Source organism: Lagopus leucura, unplaced genomic scaffold, assembly GCF_019238085.1.
Source record: "Lagopus leucura isolate 7727_CA_CO unplaced genomic scaffold, USGS_WTPT01 Super-Scaffold_100015, whole genome shotgun sequence".
Classification (NCBI taxonomy): domain Eukaryota; kingdom Metazoa; phylum Chordata; class Aves; order Galliformes; family Phasianidae; genus Lagopus; species Lagopus leucura.
The window spans coordinates 1,202,624-1,226,460 of NW_024962269.1; the positions used below are offsets into that span (position 1 = coordinate 1,202,624).

General features: G+C 40.5%; 1 protein-coding gene across 7 annotated transcripts in view; it reads left to right on the plus strand.

Annotated features, from left to right (window-relative positions):
• Positions 1-22,960, plus strand: part of DAPK2 (death associated protein kinase 2) — a 38,294-nt gene extending 15,334 nt beyond the window's left edge. For all 7 annotated transcript variants that reach the window (XM_042876047.1, XM_042876045.1, XM_042876046.1 and 4 more), the window contains 8 exons: positions 7,204-7,425; positions 13,403-13,541; positions 15,426-15,555; positions 16,214-16,262; positions 16,913-16,939; positions 19,045-19,197; positions 20,543-20,588; positions 21,488-22,960. In XM_042876047.1, the coding sequence (XP_042731981.1) occupies positions 7,204-7,425; positions 13,403-13,541; positions 15,426-15,555; positions 16,214-16,262; positions 16,913-16,939; positions 19,045-19,197; positions 20,543-20,588; positions 21,488-22,138 (1,417 nt within the window). In that variant the 3' untranslated portion in view covers positions 22,139-22,960. The remainder of the gene's footprint in view (positions 1-7,203; positions 7,426-13,402; positions 13,542-15,425; positions 15,556-16,213; positions 16,263-16,912; positions 16,940-19,044; positions 19,198-20,542; positions 20,589-21,487) is intronic.
• Positions 22,961-23,837: the final 877 nt, after the last annotated feature.

Below are 23,837 nucleotides of genomic sequence, written 5' to 3' on the forward strand. Positions count from 1 at the left end.
CCTTTGAGGCCCTTTGTCCGGAATGTAACAGTGTTAAAACCAGCTGGCTGGCATACCAATCACAGTTACTTTACCTCTGCTTAGATTCTGAGAGTAGTGCACAACTGAGCAGGAGCTAAAGTAGGTTAGTGAGCTTGGTGTAACCTTGCTAAAACATGAACAACTGCAGCAAAAGAAACACGTGAGGAAGGAGAAAGAGACTGGAAAGCCATGTCAGTTTCCCTTAAAGGCATTTGTTTGTGTCTACTGCATTTTAAGAGACTTTTCCATCAGGTACAGTGATACCAAAAGTGTCGGTATTGCCATGCTTACAGTGCTGTAGCCTGTGTGCTTTAGTTGGAGATGTTCTGTTTTTCTCAAATGGAAACAGGAAGCTTTTCACCTTTCTGACCTGCTGTAGTTAAAAAACAACATCAGAACAGAGTAATAGATATTTGTGGCAGCAGGCAAGTTAAAAAAAATAATAATAAATCCTGTGTGGAAAAATATGGATATGTTTTTTCTCTGTGCAATAGACTGTGGGTAGCATTCTTCCAGCAGTGAGCACATACAGCTGATGTTGCTGAGCTCGAGTGGCCATTCAATGAAAACACCTCAAGTGAATGCCTCTCAGACTGGAAACCAAACGAATTCTCACTAAAGACTCTGTTGCTGAGCTGAGTTTGCAGGTCCTCTATGAGAAGGAGGGTTGAACTGCCTCGTGGTTATTACAGAATCACAGAATGGCCAGGGCTGGAAGGGACCTCAAGGATCATGAATCTCCAACCCCCCTGCCACATGCAGGGCCACCAACCTCCACGTTTAATGCTAAACCAGGGTTATGGCAGTCTGCATGTAGGCTGGCAGGTAAGAGATTGAGGTGCTGTATTTTGCTTTCCCTCTGGTAGTGTATTTTTGCGCAGGAACACCTAGAAAAGAAATGTGATTATAATTGCAGTTCTAATGATGTCTAGAGACATGAAATTAAATGTAGGGCTAGCTGAGCGCTTTCAGAAGGGGAACATATGTTTGGTGTTTGGGGAAGAAGCAGTTTGCTCTTCTCAAGTGACTTAGTGTCGGCTTCCTGACTTCTTCCTGCACTGCCCTCCAGTGCCAGCCTGTAGTCAGGTAACCTGTACTGTCATCTCAGGGGTTTGTTTACATATTTTCAGCATTTCATGATAGCAGCTCAGCAGTGTGGTGCTTTTAGCATATCAGAGGTGGGCAGATAAACCCATACATATACATAGAGTTGCTTAAAGGCTCTTCTTATTTTAATGCACTGTGACAATGTCAATCTTTACATTGAGGTGATCAAAACTGGCAGGACGTGCTTCTGTCATTCACTCGAGTCAGATTCTGCCCCCGAGCATTACCTCCAGGACCACTGTTAAAAATAAACCTTGAGGAAAAAAACAAGGAGTTATGTAGTTATTCTGGATTGTCCACTTTCTCTCCCCCACATCTTCTCCTGAGCTGCACAATAACATGAACTGAACTGGTGCTCGTGTAAATCATGCTTCTGAAAATAGAGTAAAGCCACCCAGTAGTATCGTCTCTTTGTGTTCTAACTCAGTGACAAATCTCCTAAATGATATTAGCAATGCAAATAATAGCTTATCTTCAAATTCCTATATTAATGAAGGACAAATTTAATGTGGTACCTAATTAGGTATTGTATATTGTAACTGACAGGTTGCAGCAGCTATTGTTTATGCTCCTGATCTGCTGGCACAGCTGAGGTTGGCCTGTGCTGAATTGTGACAATAAATACCTCTCTGCTCTTAGGGTGACTGTAGCCATCTTTGTTTTGGTGCTATACTAAAAACCAGGCGTTTGGGCAAATTTTAGTTGGCATTTGGACATTTAAGCTGTGAAATTTGTTGTAGAGTCTAAGATCTGCCACCAACTCCCAATATGAAATCAAATACATGACTTAATTTCTCAGTGCTGCCAACTCTTCTGTCAAAGAAAACACACTTTCCTTTCTCCCACCTTTCTCCTTAGCTGGATTGCAAATTTTGGGAAGTTCAACACTGTCTGATTCTCACCACTGGATGGAGATGCAGTAGATGGCACAGAAGTGCTTGGTCCCTGATTCTAGGAGCTCTTCTCTTGAGCAATCTGGAGTGTGTCTGACTGATTGTTAAATACAGATGAGACATTATAGGTGGCTGGGGCTCCTCATGAACTATTCATTTTAGTACATGTCTGACAGAGAAGTAGAGCAATGTGCTGCCCCTATAACATTTGTTTAAAACCTTTTTCTCCCTCTTTGTCCCTTCTCCAGCCTTCAGCTCTTCTCTTAGTATACCATAATGTATCAAAGCACTGGGCTACTTATGTGGAAGGATAAAGCAGCTGCTGCTTTGTGGTGGTCTGGAAATAGCATTCCCCTTGATGCTTTAATAAAGACCCTGGGAATTCAGATGTGAGCGTGGACGGAGCAAATGGCTGTGCAATAAATAGAGAGTAGGGTCTGCTTGGTGCTTAATTGCATGGTAACAGCCTTAGATATCCTAGTCTCAGCAACTGTCCGTTTATCTTTCTTTTTCCTTGTGGTTTATAACATCTACTTGGTCACAAAATGGTGCAGTAAAAAGCCTGCTGTTCAGAAATAGAGGCAATGGCACAAAGATTGGGGCAGGAGGAGGCAGTGTGCGCTTGTGGCACCAAGGGGGAATTGCAGATTACAAAGGAAGCAGTGGTGTGATGAACAGCTGCTCCAGGTTATGTATGTTGAAGGTGAAAATGAGAATTCCTATCCTGTGTCACTATTACTTTCGTAAGCTCTTAGGTAAACATAAATGTATGAAGCCTACAGCATCGTTGGGCTTTTTAAAAGCAAAAGCAGCTCTATATACTCCCATAATCAGCAGTCATAAAGTAATATTATTCCATGAGCTTGCTGGCAGAGTTGGTTGAGGAAGTCAGTTCAGCAGTACCTGTACTATGTCTCTTTAGAAAGCCTGGACCAGTTGGGGTGTGTGTCTTGTAAAACAAACAGCAACCAACATGAAACTCATGATGTTTTACATAAATAGCTTTCAGAGCTACAGATTGAACTCCTTTTAGGGTAATGTTTAAGACTGATTTATTTTGTAGCAGGAATTTCATTCTCATAAGCTCTCTAGAGTTTACATCTAATAGCAAAATCAGGAAGCATAAATATTAATTAATGAATTTGACAAATGCAGCAGTGTTGATTCCACTTGTGTTTGAATCCTAGGGGGATAAGTACACTTGTCCCATATGTTTCCACCTCTCTCCTGAGAAGTGTTTAGTATATGCCTGAAAATGAAAACCAGAAAGAAGTACTTCAGGCTGTCTGTCACTGTTTGAGCTCTCGGAAAGAGGAGGCTGCTTCTGCCATGGAGTGCTGGCTTTTGAGAACAAGTGAGGGCCAAGTGACAGCTTTAATTTTTAGTTTTTTTTTTATTCTGTGGGTTGAAGACAGACTCCAACCAGCTGTCTGTGTTAATGAAGTACTAAGTGCATTGTGTAATTATAAGGTTTCTGAGTGTAATTGCTGTGTGTGCTGCATAATTTGAGTTCCAACTGTACTCGCATCTTTTGTTTGCCAAGGTAGTGAGGGATGTAATCATATTGAAACCAATAAGAGCTCAGTACTTCTGCAGTGTAGCTGTGGGAGGTTGCACTTAGGGAGTGTATTTGATTGTTACAAAAAAATCTTGGCTGATAAAAATTGCAGTAGCAAAAAGTGAAGATTATCTGTAAGATAAAGCTTGTCCTTGCAGGCCTGGATATAATGCCTTGACTAAAGAAATGGTGCTATGCTTATATTCGGGGACTGGAGATGTACCAATTATTGTCTTATCAGAGATAGGTGCAGTGTATTGTGGCAGGAGAGAATGGAGCTGCAGGTGGATATGATGAGGAGCTCACTGCCTTATTTTTCTGCTTGAAAAGTGGTTGGCCATCAGCAGAGACTTCTTGTAAACCTGAGTAGATGAGGGCTGAGCTCAGACGGCTCTTTTGGTGGAAGGACCTTGCATACCTATAATGCTGTATATGTTCCAGGCAAGGGTAGCTATTTGGCTTCCTCATTAAGAGACCATGGCTTCCTATAGCAACATAAGAAGTGTTCTATTTCCTCCTACAATTTGGAAATACATTTCTGTGCCATAGTGGAAAAATGAAGATGTATTTTGCATGTTTTTAGCAAAAGTCTGAATCTATCAAATATTAATTGATAAAGCCTTTTCTGACTAAGGAATTTTTGGTAGGGTACGAGGTGTACGTGGCAGACTTGACATTTCCTTAGTTTTTACTCTAGTTATTGTGAGCATGGCAAAGGTTTTTAGTGGGGTTCCTTACCTTCAAATGATTTGATTCTGCAGGTATTGGCCAACTGGCTCTTCCTCCTGCCCCTTTCCTGTTGCCAAAATAAAATACAACTTACATGAAGCAGAAGTTTTATCAAAAGCTTATATAACTGAAGTCCTGTTCTGCCATCACTTGCTTGTTTTTCACCTCTGTTATCACGTTGTATTTTACAGTTAAGCAAAGCATATGCTCAGTCTGCAAGATATTTGGTGTGTTACCACCACAGTAAAGTTTCTAACATTACAGTCGTGGCCTTGTGCAAAGTGGATACAGTGTTCTTTTCCTTTCCCAACATCAAAAGGAAGTTTCACTAATGGAAAAATAAATAAGAAGAACAAACCTTCAGCTTAGGTTTTCTGCAATCCTCAGGTCAGTTGTAAATTCTTCTGGCTGCTTGAAATCACAGATATATGCAGACGGGCTGTGAGGTTATTTAACTGGTATCCAAATGGAAGAGGTGGACAACTTTTCCTTCCATTCAGACTCTTGAATGTTGTATTGCAGAGATACTGCTACAAGACTTGTCCTGTCAGCAGCAGCTTGCCATCAGACTTACCAAATGCAGTCCACAAGCACTGCTATTAGAGTAATTTTCCTTGACAGCTCGCCATTATAACACTTCCCCACCGGCTCCTTGTTTTCCAGCTGCTCCAATTTAACCACCTGTTTTTTTTATTTACTTTATACATCATTCTGTCCAGGTTGGTGGTTGTGAAAAGGCAGAGTAATGAATAATCCTGAAGTACCGTTAGAAGGTACCAAGAAGGCTCGACAGAAACTTGTCACAACTGTTTAAAAATGAGTGTAGTTCATTTAGTTAATTGAATCCATTGTATCAATGAAAATGCTGGGCTTCCTATTGAGCAGAGAGAGCAGTAAGTGAATGAAGCTCATCCCCAGTGGAGGAGCTGACTTCATTTGTTTCAACTGACTGAAGCTGATGTCGAGACCAGATATTCTTAATTCTTTTTGTTACTTGAGCTGGAAGCTTGGTTGTTGATTGTTTTGTTTTTTGTTTTTTTTTTTTCCTTAAAATATGTCAGTTTTTGAGTTTAGTTTTTTTAAGATCTAAGAAAAACTTAAGAATTGGAGAGTTTGTGTCTCCAGATGAGGCAATTTAGCATGAATATGGAAAATAATGGAAAATATTTATCTTGATTTTAATAAGGACTACTTGATATTTAGAGATTGTGATGAAACCTTAAGCTGTAGAAGTTTCACATAGTTTCAGACTGATGAGTATTTTAATATCTTCATTAACCGGCCTGAGGAGCCAGTAGATATTTGAATCTGTACATGCACTGCTCTTTGCATAATTTCAGTCTCATAAATTTAAATGAAGCATAAAAAGGCACAGATGTGTTTAATTTAAGTCTACAAATGAGCCATCACAAGAAGAAACACATTACTGTTTTAAATGAGATTTTTGTCCACTTTCCAGAATCAGCTGGGACAAGAGCCTGTTACACTGCGTGGTACAATACTAGCAATCCTACTATGTCTGTTATTGTAACAGCAAAGGAAGACTGACACCTTTATGCTTTAAGTGGTGTACAAGAACCCTTAGGCATGTGGTGTGTTAGAAAGGAAAGCCATTTCCTCTGTTGTTGATGGGATGGAAGTGGGTTGCTAAGGAATATATGCAGTGCATTCATGGCAGAAATCAGATCTGCAAAATTCCTCCATTACTTTAGCTACAGACCATCTTTTAAAGTAGAAGTGGCTCTCTTATATGTCCTGGTTCAACTAACTGCAAGCTCAAGTTAATAGCTTATGATTTTTTTCATTGTTTGTATGGCTGTAAAGTTCTTAACATCTAAACATTCCTCAGACGCAGCACAATTGTCCTTGTCTAGAAGTTATTGACTCCAAATGGATGAGCAAGAAGGACCCTCTGAACAGTCACTGTTTCCTGCCATACTCTTGTCTTGCACAGACCTGGTATCATTTTAATCTTTAGCTACAAAGCTCCCGTCTTTCTTAATTTTGAGATGACATGTCTTGGCTTGATTACAGTTACTTTCAGAAGGACAAGCAAGAAGGAGGGAACATCAGCTTTGTGGAAGCTTTGCTTCTCTGAGTTCCATCAGTGCACTCAAGGGCACAATGAAGGGAGACTAGTTCATGGAAATGAGAGCAAAGTGGATTCCCCTATTTACTATTGAAGAGTTGGTAACAATTGCCTCTCTTGAGAAGCTCACATCACTGACATAAGGCTGCAACCTGCAGGGTTACTATTGTTTGAGTTTGTCATTTGACCTCCAGGTGTTTCCCTTTCAGGACACAGAAGGGAAATATTGCAGTTGAAGTGAAATATTGTACTTTAGGAGACAAAGTCAGGAAAATGTTATTAACAAATGGCAGCTACGTGTTTGGTTTTTTTTTTTTTAATCTTTAACACAACTGCTTTCTGTTTAATATGATGGGAAATTCTCTGTCCTTGAAGTGCAGTGAGATACCTGTACTTGTTCTAGTTAAATTTAAAGCCAAACTATCAAGTGAAGTATAGAAACATGAATAAACTATTCTTTTCTTTGAAAACTGATTACTTGGGCCTAATTCTGCATTTTCAAAGGCTCATCAATCCCTTACATTCTTTTCAGAGAGATTATTCTAAAGGGAAGTACTTCAGTGCACTCATGTCTTTTCAGAACACCCAGTGCTGTGTTGCAGTCTAGAATGCCTTCATTATTATCCAGCAAAGGATAATTTGAACATGAGCCATAACTTAATCACTGAAACATGAACAAGTCTGTGTGATTTCAACAGTGTACCTCAGAAGGGCCATAGGATCAAGCTTTGCATATTCAGGAAGCTGTTGCATATTACCAGAGGTTTGTATGAAAGCCTTAAGAGACTATTATCTTCTTGTTGCAGTGGCCAATTTGCAATTGTGAAGAAATGTAGAGAAATAAGCACCGGTTTGGAGTACGCTGCTAAGTTCATTAAAAAGCGTCAGAGTCGGGCCAGCCGTCGAGGGGTGAGGCGTGAGGAAATAGAACGGGAGGTGGACATTCTGCAGCAGACCCTACATGCCAACATCATCAAGCTTCACGACATCTATGAGAACAAGACGGATGTGGTTCTCATCCTTGAGCTGTGAGTAAGGGACTTGCTTTCCTCTGGGGCTGGATGAGGCTGCCAGAGCACAGGGGTACTGTTAAAATGGAGCTGTTGTCTTTTCGGGCCTCGCAAGTCTTGGTGGGAGAGCTGGATGAGGATGCTCATGAACAGCCCCATGGTCAATTCATGTGTCCTGGGGGCATAGGTGCACCTTAAATCACCTGAGGCCATTGCTAATGAGGCAGGTTCTGTTGTCAGCTTCAAAAAAAAAAAAAGAAAAGAAAAGAAAAAGAGTTTGCCAACAGAGTGCGTGGTGCTGCCCTGTCATGAGCCTTTAAGGAACCACGAATGGCCACTGAACTCCCCCTTTTTTTTTTTTTTTTTTTTTTTTGCACTTCCTGCAGTCTTCCTTTTCAGTGCACAAAAATCTTGCCATATTTTCAGCTGTTCTACTAAACCCATATTTTCTTCACTTGGACACTTGGAAGAGACAAGGAAAAAAAAAGGGAGGGAGAGGGGAGGCAGTAGGGGAAGAATTTTGGAGATCCCCAAACTTTCCTTATTCAGAGTGAATAGCAGCAGGGTGGGAATGAAGAACTTTTCTTGCAATGTGATGGGGAAAAACTCTTGCCTTCTAGGACTTGCTGACAAGTGTACCTCCTGACCTGGACTTCTGTGGGCCATTATAGCCTCATTTTTGCTTTGTGGCCCACTGGGTGGCCAGGCTGCTGGTTTGGGATGATTATTATGCATATTTGGCTGTGAAATGTAGCTTTGTTCTGTTTAAGAAGAGATTCAGAAGCAGCTAGCAGTAGCTTCTCTGTCTGGGCTGAGAGAACAGTGGCTTTTTCTGTAGAACCTGTGCACGTCCCTGCCTGTAAGAATAGATGCCCATCCCAGGGAAGCTAGAGATGTGGTCAGGCATCATTTTTACATGGACGTGGTGAAGGAGCCTTTGCTTGGCTGGGATGTGATGTGAGTTTTGCATTTAAAGGAGTCACCTTTGGTCCTTTTGTCTATACGTACTCTCACTGGCTGTAAGGAAGTGAGAAAACCTGGCTAGTACATGTTCACAATGCAGAGAAATGCCAGATGATTAGAATCTGAAGTAGTATCAAAATTGTTGGTCTCTCCAATAGCTGTGGAATTCCCTGTGTGAATTCTTTTTGCTGTTTGTTTCATCAGCCTAGAAATACTGCATCCCAAAGACAATACACTCTGCTGTCCTTCCCATGTGTTCAGAGATGGCAAACTGAGATGAAACATTTTAGACAGGTGCAGAGCACAGCCTAATAATGTAAGGTTTTATAATCTAACTTGTTTTACATATGTCCTGCCTGTTTCTGCTGCCCGATTTGAGATTCAGAGTCCCTGGCTTGGACAGACAGGCCTGGCCATATTTTGAGAAGCAGTCACATAATTTTTAACAGTGCTTCAGAGACATTATGTGTTGGGGATTACACGCAGGGATGTTAATCTTAAGGGGCTGGGGTAGAGTTTACACGATCACTTTCTCTATGTCACCTCAACTTACAGTGGTGAAGCTGAAGTAGAGCTTTTCAGAAAAGGGACTAATTGCCAAAGAATGAAGAGTTTCTGTTGTAGAGCTAGAACAGCCAACACACAAAGTTCTAAGGAGAAAGCTAAACACTGTCACACAAACCAGGGACCAGAACTGTATGCACATACTCATCATAGCCAGCAATGGAAGTGGCTATTGTAATACAGAGAGCTTTGCTGCTCAGGGAGTATGATTTTGGCCAGCAGGATGAATATTTGCCATGAAGTGAAAAAAGGAAAACAGCACTTACAGCATTTTTGATCTATATTTTGTTCTTTAGTGGACTTGATATCACCTAATGTACAGATCCTTGAGTTTTAGAGGAGCTGTGCAGAAGGCGACATACCCTTTGTCTGTAAATTCATGGCACTGAACTAAAGCTGTAGTAAACAAGGAGGAACCCAGAGGTCTTCTACTTACAGCAGTTTTTAGGTACTTAGTAAATTATGCAGTTTGTGTATGAAGCAGGAATTATAGGAACGCCATGACTGACATTATGCAGATTGTTTGTTCCCCAGAGCACCTGCCCTGGCCTTGTGCATGGAATCCAGACAACGAGGCTGTATGAATAACCACTAGTCTTCCAAGAGTGTCAGCACTCAGGCCAGGGAGCGTGCCTGGAGATTGATGTGACTGCTGGCAGATGGCATGTGAGTGGTGGTGAGCATCTGTTAAGTATGTGTGTATGGCCAAATGTTAGTCTCTGTAACTAGAAGTCTGCTTTAGAAGACAGGAAAGAAGCTTGCTCTCTTTGATTGTCAGCTACTAAGCAACCTCCCATTTCATTATCTTCTACTTCTTCCTGTCCTCACACGGCCTTGTACATTTTGTATGTATTCTTGTCAGGCAGTAGCTTATTTCATAGAATCATAGAATCGTGGAATGGCCTTGGTTGAAAAGGACCACAATGATCAGCTAGTTTCAACCCCCCTGCTGTATGCAGGGTTGCCAACCACCAGACCAGACTGCCCAGAGCCACATCCAAAGCCACATCCACATCATTTCATTTTTAGAGGGCTGAGTGTAACAGTACTTTGAACTTATTAAGGCCACTGCATTCTGCTACTGCACACAAATTGAGGATGATGATGATAATTGCTAATAAAGCTACATAGATTCTCTCTGTAAGCAGATGATTTCTACTCCTCACACACTGTTATCAGTCCCATACTCACTGCAGTTTATTCAGATAAGCATTTTCAGCACATGGCCAGTTAATCTTACGACAAGCTGCAGTGGACTTTAGCTTCAAAAGAATATTCCCAGTGTTCTTATTAATTGAAGAAGCTGCCTGGATGTTTAAAACAGGCTTTGGCTTAAATGTGGACACCCTCTCCAAATCAGATTGTGCTGGCACTGACAGTGGTATCTTCCCTTTATGTGGGGACAGATTCTACAGATGCTGTTTGTTTTGTTCAGGGGCAGAAAGAGCACTGCCTAGTTCACTGCTGTAATGTGCACCTAGGCAGGCCCAGAGTTTGCCCTTCCATGTGCACACTGCCCAGGGTTACGCTCCCCACAGCTTTCAGTGACCTTGCTGCTGTTCTCTGTCGCCTGGTTTCTGCCTTGAGCTGCTTTGCCAAAACGAAAGTGGCTTAAAGGCAGCCCTGATTCATACACCAGACTCCTCTACTAGTAAGCGTTCCCAAGAAGTAAGGCAGCTTTATCGTTTATTGGACTTTGCAGGAAGAGCAAAGTGTCATCCACTTGCTTCTTTCTTTTCCTTGGAAAGAAAGGTGACGTGATAAGAGATAAAGAGATGAGACCAGAAGGAGGGATTTTTTGTAAGATGAAGTCCCCCAAGAAGGGAGCACTCCCTCTTTCATTTGTGGTGTTGATTTGGAAAACACACTTGTCTGGATGTTCAAACGTGACCTGCAGTGGAGCTATGAGTTTTTTACTGCTTTTGTTTTACTCTGTGCATTTCAGGAGCCAGAGAACATTGTCTGCATTCCAAGTGGTAGTAGGGTTAGGTAGCTAAAAAATGATTGCAGCTGCGACAAGTTATTAAAGGAATCTGTAAGTGAGATCTGCTAGTCTCTGCTGAAATCTGTGTACAAAGAGCAGGCAAGTCTCATTTCCTTAATTATTTCTATTCAGAGTACACACCAGCGGTTACCTCCTGCAGCAGTCTGGCCCTGCCAGCAGGAAGCCAGCTGCACTGGGATACTTTCTGCTACCCTTCTGGAATGTAACCATGCAGGCACTCTACTCTCTCTCCCTTTGCGCTGCAGAAGCTTCTCGTGGCGGGCTTTTTAATGAGAATTAGTAATAAGTTCTGTCTGAAAGGGCCTGACAACGTTTCAGCTCAGCCTTCTCTCCACCAGCACTTGCAAAAGAAGATACTGCTTAAGGAGAGCACAGATCCCACGGCACTTTATGAAAGGCATTCCCTTTGCATTCCCTTGGCACAGAGGACTGTACTGAGGATGTCAGAGAATGTATGTACAAAGGAATGCCAGAAAATTTAGCAGAGGGAACTTTCAAGGTACGAAACACTACAGGAGAACAAATAAGGAAAATTAAAAAAAAAAGATTCAGAGTGTCTGAATTCCCATTGCTACTTCACCAGCAAAAGGCTATTCCTTAAAACAAACACGAGCGTTTTGGTTTCTGAATATCAGAGCTCAGCATACATCTCCAGTGTCTTGTAGTAAAGTCTAAGACTTAGCCTGAGCTGCAGAGATCTTAAGAGACCAATCTAAAGGAAAACTCAGTAGAAGAGATGTGATGATTTCTCATTAATATGAGGTTTGAGTAAATTGTACAGAAAGTTAGTAGGAGTAAGTATGTAGATCACTCTGGAAGTAATCCTGGAATATTTGGGAGAAGGTCTAAATTCTACTGCCATGCTACCAACATCCACCTCTGATGTTATGGGCCAATATAATAAAACAGGAGGCATTACTTTTGGAGCAGCTATTGCACCATATTCTTGAGTCCTTTATTTTTGTTTGCCAGCCACTTAGCAGCAACGATTACAGACCAAGGGACTTCTGCAGGTGAAATGTCCTGCCTCATGTTGCATAGAAAGTTTCTTGCCAATGTGGAAACTGTGGAAAAATGTCCCATAACTGGCAGGCAGGTCATTAGGCACTGTGTAAATCAGTGCCTTCAGAACAGAATGGTGTCATATGCTGTCACCCACAGCATCAGTGAGAGCTAAGAAATGAGCCAAAAACTGGCATTTGACACGGGGTTCTTGTTTGCAATTGACTTCTTGCATTTTTTGTGACCATTCACAGTAGTTTCCTTGGCATGAGGCAGAGTAGGGAATCATTGTCACCACCAGTGTTAGAAAGGAGCCTGGGGTCAGAGGAATGATGGATTGCCTAAAAGACCTCTGCAGTGCACAGGCAGTGTGATCTGACTTGCCTGTGAGTCACAGCACTCAGTTAACTCAAAGCACTTGAACCTGCGAGTTCTTTTACTGCTATCTCATTAGACAACAGGGCCGAAAATCTATTTTCCTGATTTACTCTTGGACTGTTCAAGTCTTGCTCTTGAGCTTGGAGTGCTGAGCACAGGTAAGTGGTACATCTCAGCCCAAGAGAAAACAACCATTTTGAGAAATAACCGCCAGGAGAAAAATTGGATTATGATAGATTATCAATGAGTGTGAACTGAAGGCAAGAAATGTAAGTGTAAATGTGAATAACAACTGCAAACAGTGCACAATTCATTACCAAGATAATCCTCTTTCGTGATGTATGGAAAAAGTAGCACTGAGGGCTCTCGATATGAGACAAAAGAAATAGTTGTATGTACTAAATACATATGGAATTTCATTTTTGAGGACTCATATTAACTTGTAACATTCCCTTGGTTGGAAACAACAATTTTGGGTACCTTCCAGGCTGCTGCAATCTGCTTGTTTATTAGCACAAAACGAATGCTTTCCTGTCAGTGTATGTCAGGCAAGAATTTGTATTGGTTCTACAGCCACTGTAATGGCTGTTCTGGAAAGAAGACAAAAGTTTGCTGCCCGATTTCATTGCTTCATGTTACTGGTGGCAGCTGGTAAGCAACTATTCAGCAGTTGCTGGCTATTGCAGTTTTCTCTGTTTCCCGTGTCTTGTCCAAAGTGAAAATGTTGGAAAACTGCAGTTGGAATAGTTAACATCGAAGCCTTCCTGTTACAACATGTCTGTGGGTTTATCAGACAGCGCACCTCTTTTTGGACCTTCATAACTCTTGATGAATCAAACCTTGCAGCATCAATGCATTAGGGAAAGATAATCCTTCCTTTGGAGGGGAGGGAGCTAAAAGCAGTTTTGGGAGCTAAAAGCAGTTTTGGCACCTTAGGCCAGAGCACAGAGCTCCAGATTGTCGGTGAAGGTGGCCTTTACTCACTATATGGAAGTGTTCAGCTACTTCAATTTTCTTTGATTACGTTTATTTTATGTCCTAGAGCGCAGTTGATAACGGGAAGTTTCCTGGTGTGTTTTGCAGGGTGTCTGGAGGAGAACTTTTTGACTTCCTGGCACAGAAGGAATCTTTGAGTGAGGAGGAAGCAACCAGATTCATCAAGCAGATTTTGGATGGTGTGAATTACCTCCACTCTAAGAAAATTGCTCACTTTGATTTAAAGGTGAAGAAGCTGATTTAGTTACTGTTATTGATAATTTTTGATGACTGTACCTTTTTTGGGATGTAATGTTAGTGACGTCAGGTGGTCAGTGGCGATGTTACAGAAAAAAAGCAGAATAGAAATAAGAAAAGATAAGTGGGGAATCATTTCACTGATGGAGGATATCAAGTTATCTAAAACAAATTCACAGATTAAGTCTATTGGATTTAATAGGACTGTTTCCTGGGGTTTTACCAGTGTTAAATTAGGCATATATTTTTTTAAGCAGTGATCTGATCAGATGGAAGAAAATTGATATTTATCTCATCACTGATCAAGGCTGCATCAATTTCAGTGGAGCTGCAGTGTCTTACACACCTTAAGGAATAAAGCAGTGCAGGGCTGTGGCTGTGACTTCTTGCCGTTTCAGTCTGTCCTGCGTGCTCCAAACTTACATCATGTATCTGCAGGGAACACGTACGCCCTAGATCCATGGAAGAAAACCAGACTTGTTAGCCAGAGGCTAAAATAGCCTATGACAATAAATTATTCATACGCTTTCTTTCCCAGTACAGCTCTGAGTGAGTGTGTGTGTGTTAGCAGGAGACACTTCCACCTTAGGATCTGCTTTGAAAAGGCCAGGCAGCTGCCAGCAGTGAATCAGATTGTCTCACCATTGCTCTTGAGCTTATGATTGAGTTATGAAAAATTAATGCAATGAAGCTCTTCATCAGAGATAATTGAATCTGCAGTTTATTCTGAAACCTGTGAAATAAGTACAAGGAGCAACGAATGCTGAGAAACATAATTGGAAAAAAGAAAAGTAATATCCATTGCATTTGGCAAAGAGTAAGGAGTCTATGACTGAGGTAAAGATAGGTCTAATATCAAAGTTATTCTAGCTTTGGCTCAGGGCCTTGCCCTGTGAATCTGTAAGAAATGCTGCATGTTCTTCTAATGGCTTGTTGTCATACATGATATAGGACCACTAATCTCTACATTTTCCATTTTAAGGATTATTCAGGCAGCAAATCCTGTAGATCTTTCTGGGTCTTCTTGTTGCAGGTGTGAATTTAGTTCCAGAAAAAAGATTATTTACCTTCCCTAAGTAGGTTCAGATATGTTAAGAGCTGTACACTAAGACACTGTCCAGCAGGTTATGGTACATTAGTTACAGCTGGGCAGAAATAATGGGATTTCTCAGTGTACGTTCCAAGAACAGTTCAGCAAAATACTCAGTTGTGTAGCTCTCCTTCAGGATTGAGCAAGTGCATGCTGTCTTTGTACTAGGTAGTTGCACTGCTTCAGCTGCCCTCTAGCTGTTAAGTAGCCACTGATGTTACAACAGTGGCAAATCCAGGGCATCAGGGCCTGGCATCTTCCTAGGAGGCCTTTCAGGATGAGGAAGTATTTTCTGATTTAACAGAGGACAAGATGCACCACAGAGCCACTTCATGTTACATCACAATGCTGCTGGGATAATAATATCGTTACATATCTTATCAGATTAGGGAACTAAATACAGTAGTGTGGAAACAAGGATACGTTGCTTCTATCCTGGCAGCACTCATCATTAAGATGGGCTTAATGTGAAGATAGAAAGATTTTGCTTGAGATGAGAATAAAAACTGCAAGAGGAAGAATGTATTATTTTATTATTTTTATTTTTATTGTATTATCAGTTTTGTTTTCCTGTTGCAAAATTCTGATCTGTTCATTGATGTCAAACGTTAGGAGATGTCATCCCTTTACCAAAAGAGTGAATTGTGTATGATTAAGAAAGGACACGTGTTTCTTGTTCTACAGTGTTGTATATGGGAAGGAAAAAATTTGAGAACTGGAGATGTAGATCTGTTGTTTTCTAAGATAATATAACAACAAATATCTATCTTTTGTTATTTTTAGCCTGAAAACATTATGCTTCTTGACAAGAATATTCCTATTCCACACATTAAACTCATTGATTTTGGCCTGGCTCACAAAATAGAAGATGGAGTTGAATTTAAAAACATTTTTGGAACTCCAGAATTCGTAGGTGAGTGACCAGTTTGTATCAAGGTGACCTAAATCTAGAAATCTGCTATATTTTTCTGCATTAGGCTTTCTGTATGCCTGATGGGCTACTCTTGTGGGAGTCAGTTGTTGCCAAATAAATGTTTAGAGACACAAATTCAAGGCTGAGGTTGTGAAACACTGCAATACAAGTTATAATTTTCTATAATTTTCTCCCTGTTGCCTGGGTCAAGTAATCTGTGTGCGTTGCTGCACAATTGCACAGGTTCCTCTTTTATTTCTTTCTAGTCAAACTGCCTCCCATTGTTTCTCCCCTTCATTTTTCCACTTGATTTTATTGTTATTGCTTACTGATCATCATTCTAATTTGTCTCTCTACTTCCTATTTGTTTTATTTTGAGTTTTGGGGGTTGTGGTGGGGAAGAGAATTGTAATTCATGTTGCATTTAAGCACGTCTGTTCCATGACCTGAGATGATTTCAGTGCTGCTAGAGACACCTTTTTTTTGTCTCAGTATCTTACCTTGGTCTTTTCCCTTGCATGCTGTCTTACATGGGGATGCTTTGCAATAAGAAATTTTTTCTTATAATACGATTTCTCATGGATAGCAGTTGTCTGTTTTTTGGTCTTTTTCTGTTCCCATCCACTTTCTTTTTTTTTTTTCCTGATATCTTCTATAGCTCCAGAAATAGTGAACTATGAACCACTGGGGCTGGCTGCAGATATGTGGTAAGCTTCTAACTTCTTTTCCAGGTTGCTCTCCTGACAATTTTTCCCACTGTTCTCTGAAGGGAATCTCAAAACAAACTGAAGTCTAATGATTACATATTCTTTGTTCTGTCATTCCATCTTTTACTGATTACTTTTATTGAAAAGGTAAAAGAAGTGGTTAACTTCTTCAAAATTACAGTGAAAAACTTGAATAATGGCCATTACAGAGTTAATATTTTGCCACTGTCCGCTGCGGAGGAGCATTCTCAAAGGAAAACATGTTCCTGCAGTGCCTGTGACAGCTTTATTTATAAGAGCACTGCATGCAGAGTAGACCTGCGTACTAATCTGGTCTGCTGAGAATGCAGCCAAAAGAAGTCACCCCAAATAAAATACCCTTCCTACTGTTTCTGTGTATTTCTGGTAGGTACTGTGGTAAATATCTCCCAGCATAGAAATAAGTCATTTCAAATATCCACAAAATATGAGTATTGGTGTAAAATTCACATTTTCATTAAAACTAGCTTTAGATAACGACTTTTATCTGAAACAGTGAGAGCTTTCCTGCCCGTATTGCAATACTGTAACCATTTCTGTATTGTTTATGTTGAAAAGAAAAGAATATAGATAGTGCAGAAGCTTTGCAATTAATCTCCTTTGTTTTTCAGGAGCATAGGAGTCATCACCTACATACTGTGAGTACAAACTATACATTCATTAGTATAGAAGTGCTCCTAAAGCTCTAATGCACTGCTACAGAGCAGCTTTTCCTTCAGTCAAGCAAGAAAGGAGCTGCACACACATCCTCTAATGGAAAAACTTATTCCTCAGCTTTCTCAAATTTTAAAATAAGGCATTAAAAAAATTGAGAGGGCCATTATGACCAGATGAAGAACAAATGGCTCTGAAGATGTTGGGCATTTCAGCTTCCTATGAGATCTCATCAGTACAGTGTGATAGAGGATAGAAAAGCCCAAGCCTGTTGGTTGGGCGTAGAATAGTTGAATTACCAGTGTGTGGAGAGAATAGATACATAAAGTATCTAACAGCAGCATTTACAAGCAGAGTTATTTCTGGTGAAAACAGAGGAGTTTGAAACTGCTTGTAAAGGTAGCATTTTAGTTTATATAAATATGGTCACCCATATTAAAAAAGACGAATTTAAGCTGAAACAGGAGCAGAGATGGTTGATCCAGGAAGCAGAGAACTCATCTTGCAGCATTAAAAAGGGCTTCTTAAAGGTAGAGAGGCAAAGGCTGGCTGGGAACATCACCACAGTCAGTAAGCACAAGAAAAAAATGCTCATGAGAAAAGCATGTAAACTCCAATAAATGAGATTCTATTGACATACTGGAAACAAGCAGTTGAGATAGTTTTAAGATGGAGCTTGACAATTTGTGGAACTGCTTCTTTCACAAGTTTCCTGTGGTTTATGAAAGCAGTCTTCTTGTCACCTTCTTTTTGACTAACTGAAACAGAGCAAAGCTTAAGAGGGAGGGTGGAGAACCTGTTAAGAAATGAGATTCATTGTGCCTATGGGGCAGACTTTACGGCATCAAAAACAGCTGGAGAACTTCATTTGTGTTGCCTTACTGTGTCAGCAACGTCAGTGTCATTATATGATTAAAGCAGAAGAGAAAACTTTCTGTGCTCAAATGCTTATTCTGTGAGTGAAGCTGTGGTAGCTGGGGACTGGGCTGAATGACACACGTGGTCATGTGTCTTCTTCTGCTTACCTCTGAATCCTCAGTCAAATTGATAGTGAAAGTAAAGACAAAATAAAAGATCTGTATAGCAGTTTTCTATTCAAACACTCACTTTAGATCACAGGAGTTTGCTGCAATCCTATTTTGAGCCTGCTGCATCGTGAAGCTTTGCTATCAAAACAAGGCACAGGAGATGAGCATAATAGTCCAGGCAACTTTAAACAGGAATGAAATAAATTTCCTCATTATAAATAATATTTCCTGTAAACCGGGCTTGCATCCCTTCATGTTGAGGGGAGTGGAGGGCAGGGTAGGAAGAGTCTGCAGTGAACCTTTGAATTCTGTGGAGAAAAGGTAAATAGTCATTACAGATGAAAGTTGTCAAGTCACAGCTGAGAGAGGCAAAGTAGACAAATCAAAATGAAAGCTTTTTCTGTCTAAATAAAGCTTACTGAATGCTGTTTTATTATGATACCTCTATTACGTCCATACGGTTGGAGGAAAGTGCCAAGAGAATGCAATCTTACATTGATCAGAAACGGTTGGATTCTACCTCAACTGAAGTTCCATAGTGAATTTCTTTTGATGAGCTGTGTGCCCATTCCTCCATGCAGGGCTGACCCCTAGCAAGGCCGCCCCTGATTTCTGGTCACGCACTGTATTGTGATGCCATCTGAGAAACATCTCCTGGCTGCACTTACTGCACAGGGAACTTGTCGGTAACTTTGCAGACAGAAAATTGCAGGCAGGATTTTTTCTACCTGATGAAAATGAATGGAAATACAAATTTATCTGCTTGACCTGACAGAAGCTTTCTGGCTGGTAGTGTTTGTGGAGTCATAGCCACAGATGCTCTCCTCAGCTGAAGCTTTTCCTATTTTGACAAACTGTGACTTCAGTGAGATACTCAGAATGGGAGAATCTGTGCATGTCTGTCTGAGCACTCAGTGCTGCCCTAGAGACTTTCAGAATGAGACTGATTCAGAACCACAGATGCTGGACCTGTTATTTCCCAAGTGTTGTGGCTGCTACAATACAGAGATCCACAAATAGGGGACCTATTTCCAATTGATTCTTTTTTATGGCTCATCTAGGCTTAGTGGTGCATCACCTTTCCTTGGAGAAACTAAACAAGAAACGCTCGCTAACATCACAGCTGTGAATTATGAATTTGATGAAGAATTTTTCAGCAATACCAGCGACCTAGCAAAAGATTTTATTCGGAAACTGCTGGTGAAAGACACACGGTAAGCGAAAGCTCAGAGTCGTTCATCGGTGTTTTAGATAAATCTGGTGAAACAGCCTGCAGAGCAATCTGCAAAGCCTTCCCTGCAGTGTGTGTTGCCATTCAAGAGCAAGATGGTAGGCAGAGTTCTGCTGCTGTGCCCACAGTGAATCACAGCATCCACAAACTCTAACAAAAGGAACTGAAATCTCCTGTGTTAAATTTCAATTTCATGACTGCATTTTCTCCAAAGTGAAAGTGGTACAACAATGTGTTGGTGAAGGGCTGAAAATGGTATGCAAAATCTTTAGTTCTAGGTAACTACCACTCCAGTATTTCAATCTGCTGTGAACTGCCTGCAAGGACATGACACAATCCTGTAAAACGTTCCCTGTGGTCCAAGAACATTTTGTTTTTACATCTGCTCCTACTGGAATTGTTCTTTATGTCTCTATGCATCCACTGCAATCACCCAGGATTTGCATGACAGCTATTCAGAGCTTTATTCTCAGTCCTTGGGAACCACAGTCTTTTAAAAGTGTTTCTTTTAATAAAGTGCACATAGAAGTAGCATCTCCTTCCCCTTAACTCTGTTCATCCCAGAGGGAAGTCAGGCTGTTGCAGTTCTTTCTAGTGGCTTCAATAGGAGAAAAGAAGGATATTAGAAAGAGGCAAGCTGTTGGGTCAAGCCCCAAGGAATTGCAGCAGTCTTAGAATAGGTTAGAGTAGGTGGGGTTTGATGAGAGGCTAGTGCAGGTCCAGCAACCTCCTTATAAAAAAGACAAGTCAGGCACATTGATATTTGTCACGTGTTATAGAGCAATGTGGTGGTTCTGCCTTTGATTCTGAATGGTGATAGGGTGCTGTTCACTGAGCTGCACACTGCAGGAAGAAGTTAGGATCAGTTATGTTGGATAAGATTTGAAGTATTCCTCTCAAATTCTGTTTTCAGGACATGGCAGGAATGATGTCCTGTTGCACTCTAGAAGACACTTTTGATATAATTAACATTATATACCAAGATTCAGACACAGTGATGTTAAAGGTATATAGAAATAATTTATTCTCTAAGCCTGTAGGATGAATAATCTTTTATCACTTCTTATAAGAGGGTACACAAAAATAAAGATTTCAGACAGGAAAGCATTAAAATTGGGATGGGGACAACTTCTTACAGGCAAACACACAAACAGCATGCCTTGTGGAAAAGCATAATCCTGAATTTCAGTATTAGGCCTGAAGTTAACTTGATAAATACTTTACTGCTTATACAAAGGCAAAGAGAAGACTAATGGACTTGTATGCAAGGTATTTCTCTCTCAAATCTGTACTTTTTGTGTTTCTTTTTTTTGTGGTTTTTTTTTTAGGAAACGTCTTACAATTCAAGAAGCTCTGTCTCATCCATGGATAACGGTAAGACCAAATAAAAAGGGAGATCTTGCTTTTTTGCTGTGGGCCGAGCAGAGATAATGTTCTCACTCTTATTGATGTGTTAATTGGAAATCTGACCTCTGTGTAGTTAGAGACCATTGACATCTGAAAGAGGAGATGTACTGGGAGGAAATTGGTTGGGTTCTGACTGAATCTTGGGATTTCTGCGAACCTTAATCATGACTTTTTATTATCATGGTTGTCAAAAAGAGGAGAACAAAGCTTTGATGTTTGTTGCATGTACAGTGTCCTACATTAGACTGTGCTTTGCATTTCTTCATCCTTCTCTGCTTGCATGATAAGCACTATATCTCAGATACAGTGCTTTCTTGATTTGGGAGTTGATCACAGCCAGTGTGGAAATATAATTTACCTCAGAATGTAACTGTGTGTACCACATGTGTTGATGTGCTGACTTTTGTGTCTGAATGGATTTTTTCATCATAAATGTTGCTTGTGTTTGTGGATGCATAAATATAGAAAATATAGAAAATACCTCAGGATAATCTCAGCATGCACAGTGATCCAGTTTTTGCTCCGCACTGCAAAAAGCACTGAGTGGACTCTTTTCAGGACTGTTGTTTTTCCTCTTACAAATATTGATATTTTTGAGAATGACTGATTAAAAAATTAACAACAAAAGAAACTGAGGCCCTGGTCTTCAACTTACCACACTGGAATGAATGCACATTGCTTACTACATTCATTTTTTCCTGTCGTTTTATTGCGTTTTTTTTTTTTTTAATTGAATGTGTGAAGGAAAATCTGTGGGAGAAAAGAATCTCCCACAGATTGGAAATTCAGGCTGCATCCTTTGTGTAGAGTTTGAATTACTGCACTGTCTTGTAAATGTCCAGTAATGTTGGTTCCTCTATCTGAAGACTCACCAGCTGAAGGAAGAAACAAAAGTTGAAGAAAACAAGAAGGCTGAGAACACACAGCTCAAGACAAAACGACTGAGAGAGTACACCATAAAATGCCATTCAAGTATGCCTCCTAATAACACCTACATCAACTTTGAGCGCTTTGCCCAGGTAGTAGAAGACATTTCATTTATGGAACGAGAGGTCAGCGCTTTGGCTGCGTCCCACGACTCTTTGCAGGAGGACATTGATGCTCTGGTTTCCATTTATAATGAAAAAGAAGCTTGGTATAAAGAAGAAAATGAAAGCGTGAGGCATAAGCTGTCTCAGCTCAAGTATGAATTCCGCAAAACTGAATCCCTGAAAAGACATCTGCAAGATGATATCAAGGCTGTAGGAGCCAGTCTTACAGTCATAACTGGGAAATATGCTGCTCTGCAGAGTCAGTACGAATCTCTCAGTCAAGAGCTTTCTGAGGATCTTAAGTGGATACAGGATTTGATGAGTAATTTTCAACTGGAAAATGGAAATGAAGCCTGTGTGAATGGAAACTTTGACTCTGTTTTCAACAAAGATATCAATGAATCCCTAACGGATCTATTAAACAGATCGTGCTGTGAAGAATTCCTTGCAGGGCTGAATCTCAATGTAGCAGAATCAAATCAGTAATGTTCTACATCAGGTTACATGCAGGCTTTGCTGCCTCTCTCAGTGTACGACAGTTAAAAAAAATAACGTTTCAGTGCATAATCTCCACACACAAAAACATTACCTAGAACTGAAACAGGAATTCTGATGTGTTGCACAAGTTGCTGACCAAAACCCAAATATAAATTCCCAGTGCTTAAGTTTGTAGTGTTTTAAGTTCTTTCCCATGCTTGGTGTCTGAACTTACAGGAACTGGGTTATCACTGTAGTATGGACCACAGCTAACCTGCATCCTTTTGCATTTCCTATGTCATACTTATCATACGCTACGGTTCCTGAAGTTCACTAAGTAATGAATGCAGAGAAGAGAGTTCAGTCTGTATTCACTGGGCTGGGTGCCTAGAAACCAATTAAGAATTAATGATAGCATGTCCATTTGGATGAAAGAAATAGTTACCTAGAGCTGCTGTGGGCAGTTCTACAGAGCAGATGGGAGAAGAATTTGCAAGTATTTGCAAAAAAATTAAATCTGTGCTGTAACATGAAGTAAATGAAGTTAGCAGTTTAGTATGGGGAAATTCTCTGTGAGAATGGCTGCTGCTGAAGAACAGTTAAAATCGGGCTTTTCAAGCTGAAGTTTTTAGGCCTGTAATTCAGATTGGGATCTTCTACCATCAGGTGTTAGCTAATGATTAATTCTTCAGTTTAAAATTCAGTGGAGTTTCTTGTCCCATAACAAAGAAACTTACTCCAAAGACAGAATTACGAGTTTGTAATGATCAAATTACTGTGTATATCATTTTGCAGTGCCAATATTAAAATGTGAGTGATGACAAGCAGTAACATACATGTCTGATTTGCTTTCTGCAGTAAAGATGAGACAGAACTACAACTAATTTAATATGCCATGTGGGATTGAGGACTAACGTTCTTGGTGTGAAGTTGTTGGGCTTTTTTTAAGTGTTAGAAAGTAAGAGAAAGGTTGTCCCAGACTTGAATCCTGACTTGTGTTTCAAAGATTTCAATTGATTATACTGTATATTCACATGTACTTTGACTCATTTTTAGACCCAGTAAATTGTTCTTTGTGCAGATGGCAATTCTTCCTTGATTATGTAGTCAGTGGCAAAAAAGGAACTGTGAGGCTTTTTTTTGTACTGGGAAGAGTTGTTGGGCATCTGCTTTATGCCCTCTTTGCTTAGCTATTTGAATTTGCTTCAAGATAACTGTTACACAGATACAGGAATTACAGAGGTAGTAGCCAGGATTCCCTGTATCCATGCTCAGGTCCATCCAGAGTTGATCTTGAAATGTAGTAGAAGGGGAGAATTTAATGATCTTCCTGAATTTGAACCACCGTTGTTCATAACATTGTTTCCTACTTTGAGATAAAAATGATAAAAGCATACATTGATCCAGTTTGTGTAGGGCACAGTGGATCTGTCACTGTCACTGTGAGGACATACAGAGGCTGGTGGAAATGAAGGGTCCTGGAAACAGTTGCTCAACAGGGGTGATGTTGACACTGTCATGATAGTTGGAGGATGGAGTGTGCTCTCTGGCATCTTGCTTTGCACAAGAGGTAATATTTTAGATACCCAGGAGATGTCCCTCACATACTGATGCTGTTGGCCAGGGACTTTTGGACTCCAGAGTGCCAAGCAGTATTGGAAATATTAACTGTCTCAGCTTTTGATTGGCTGTGAAGGCTTCAGTCATC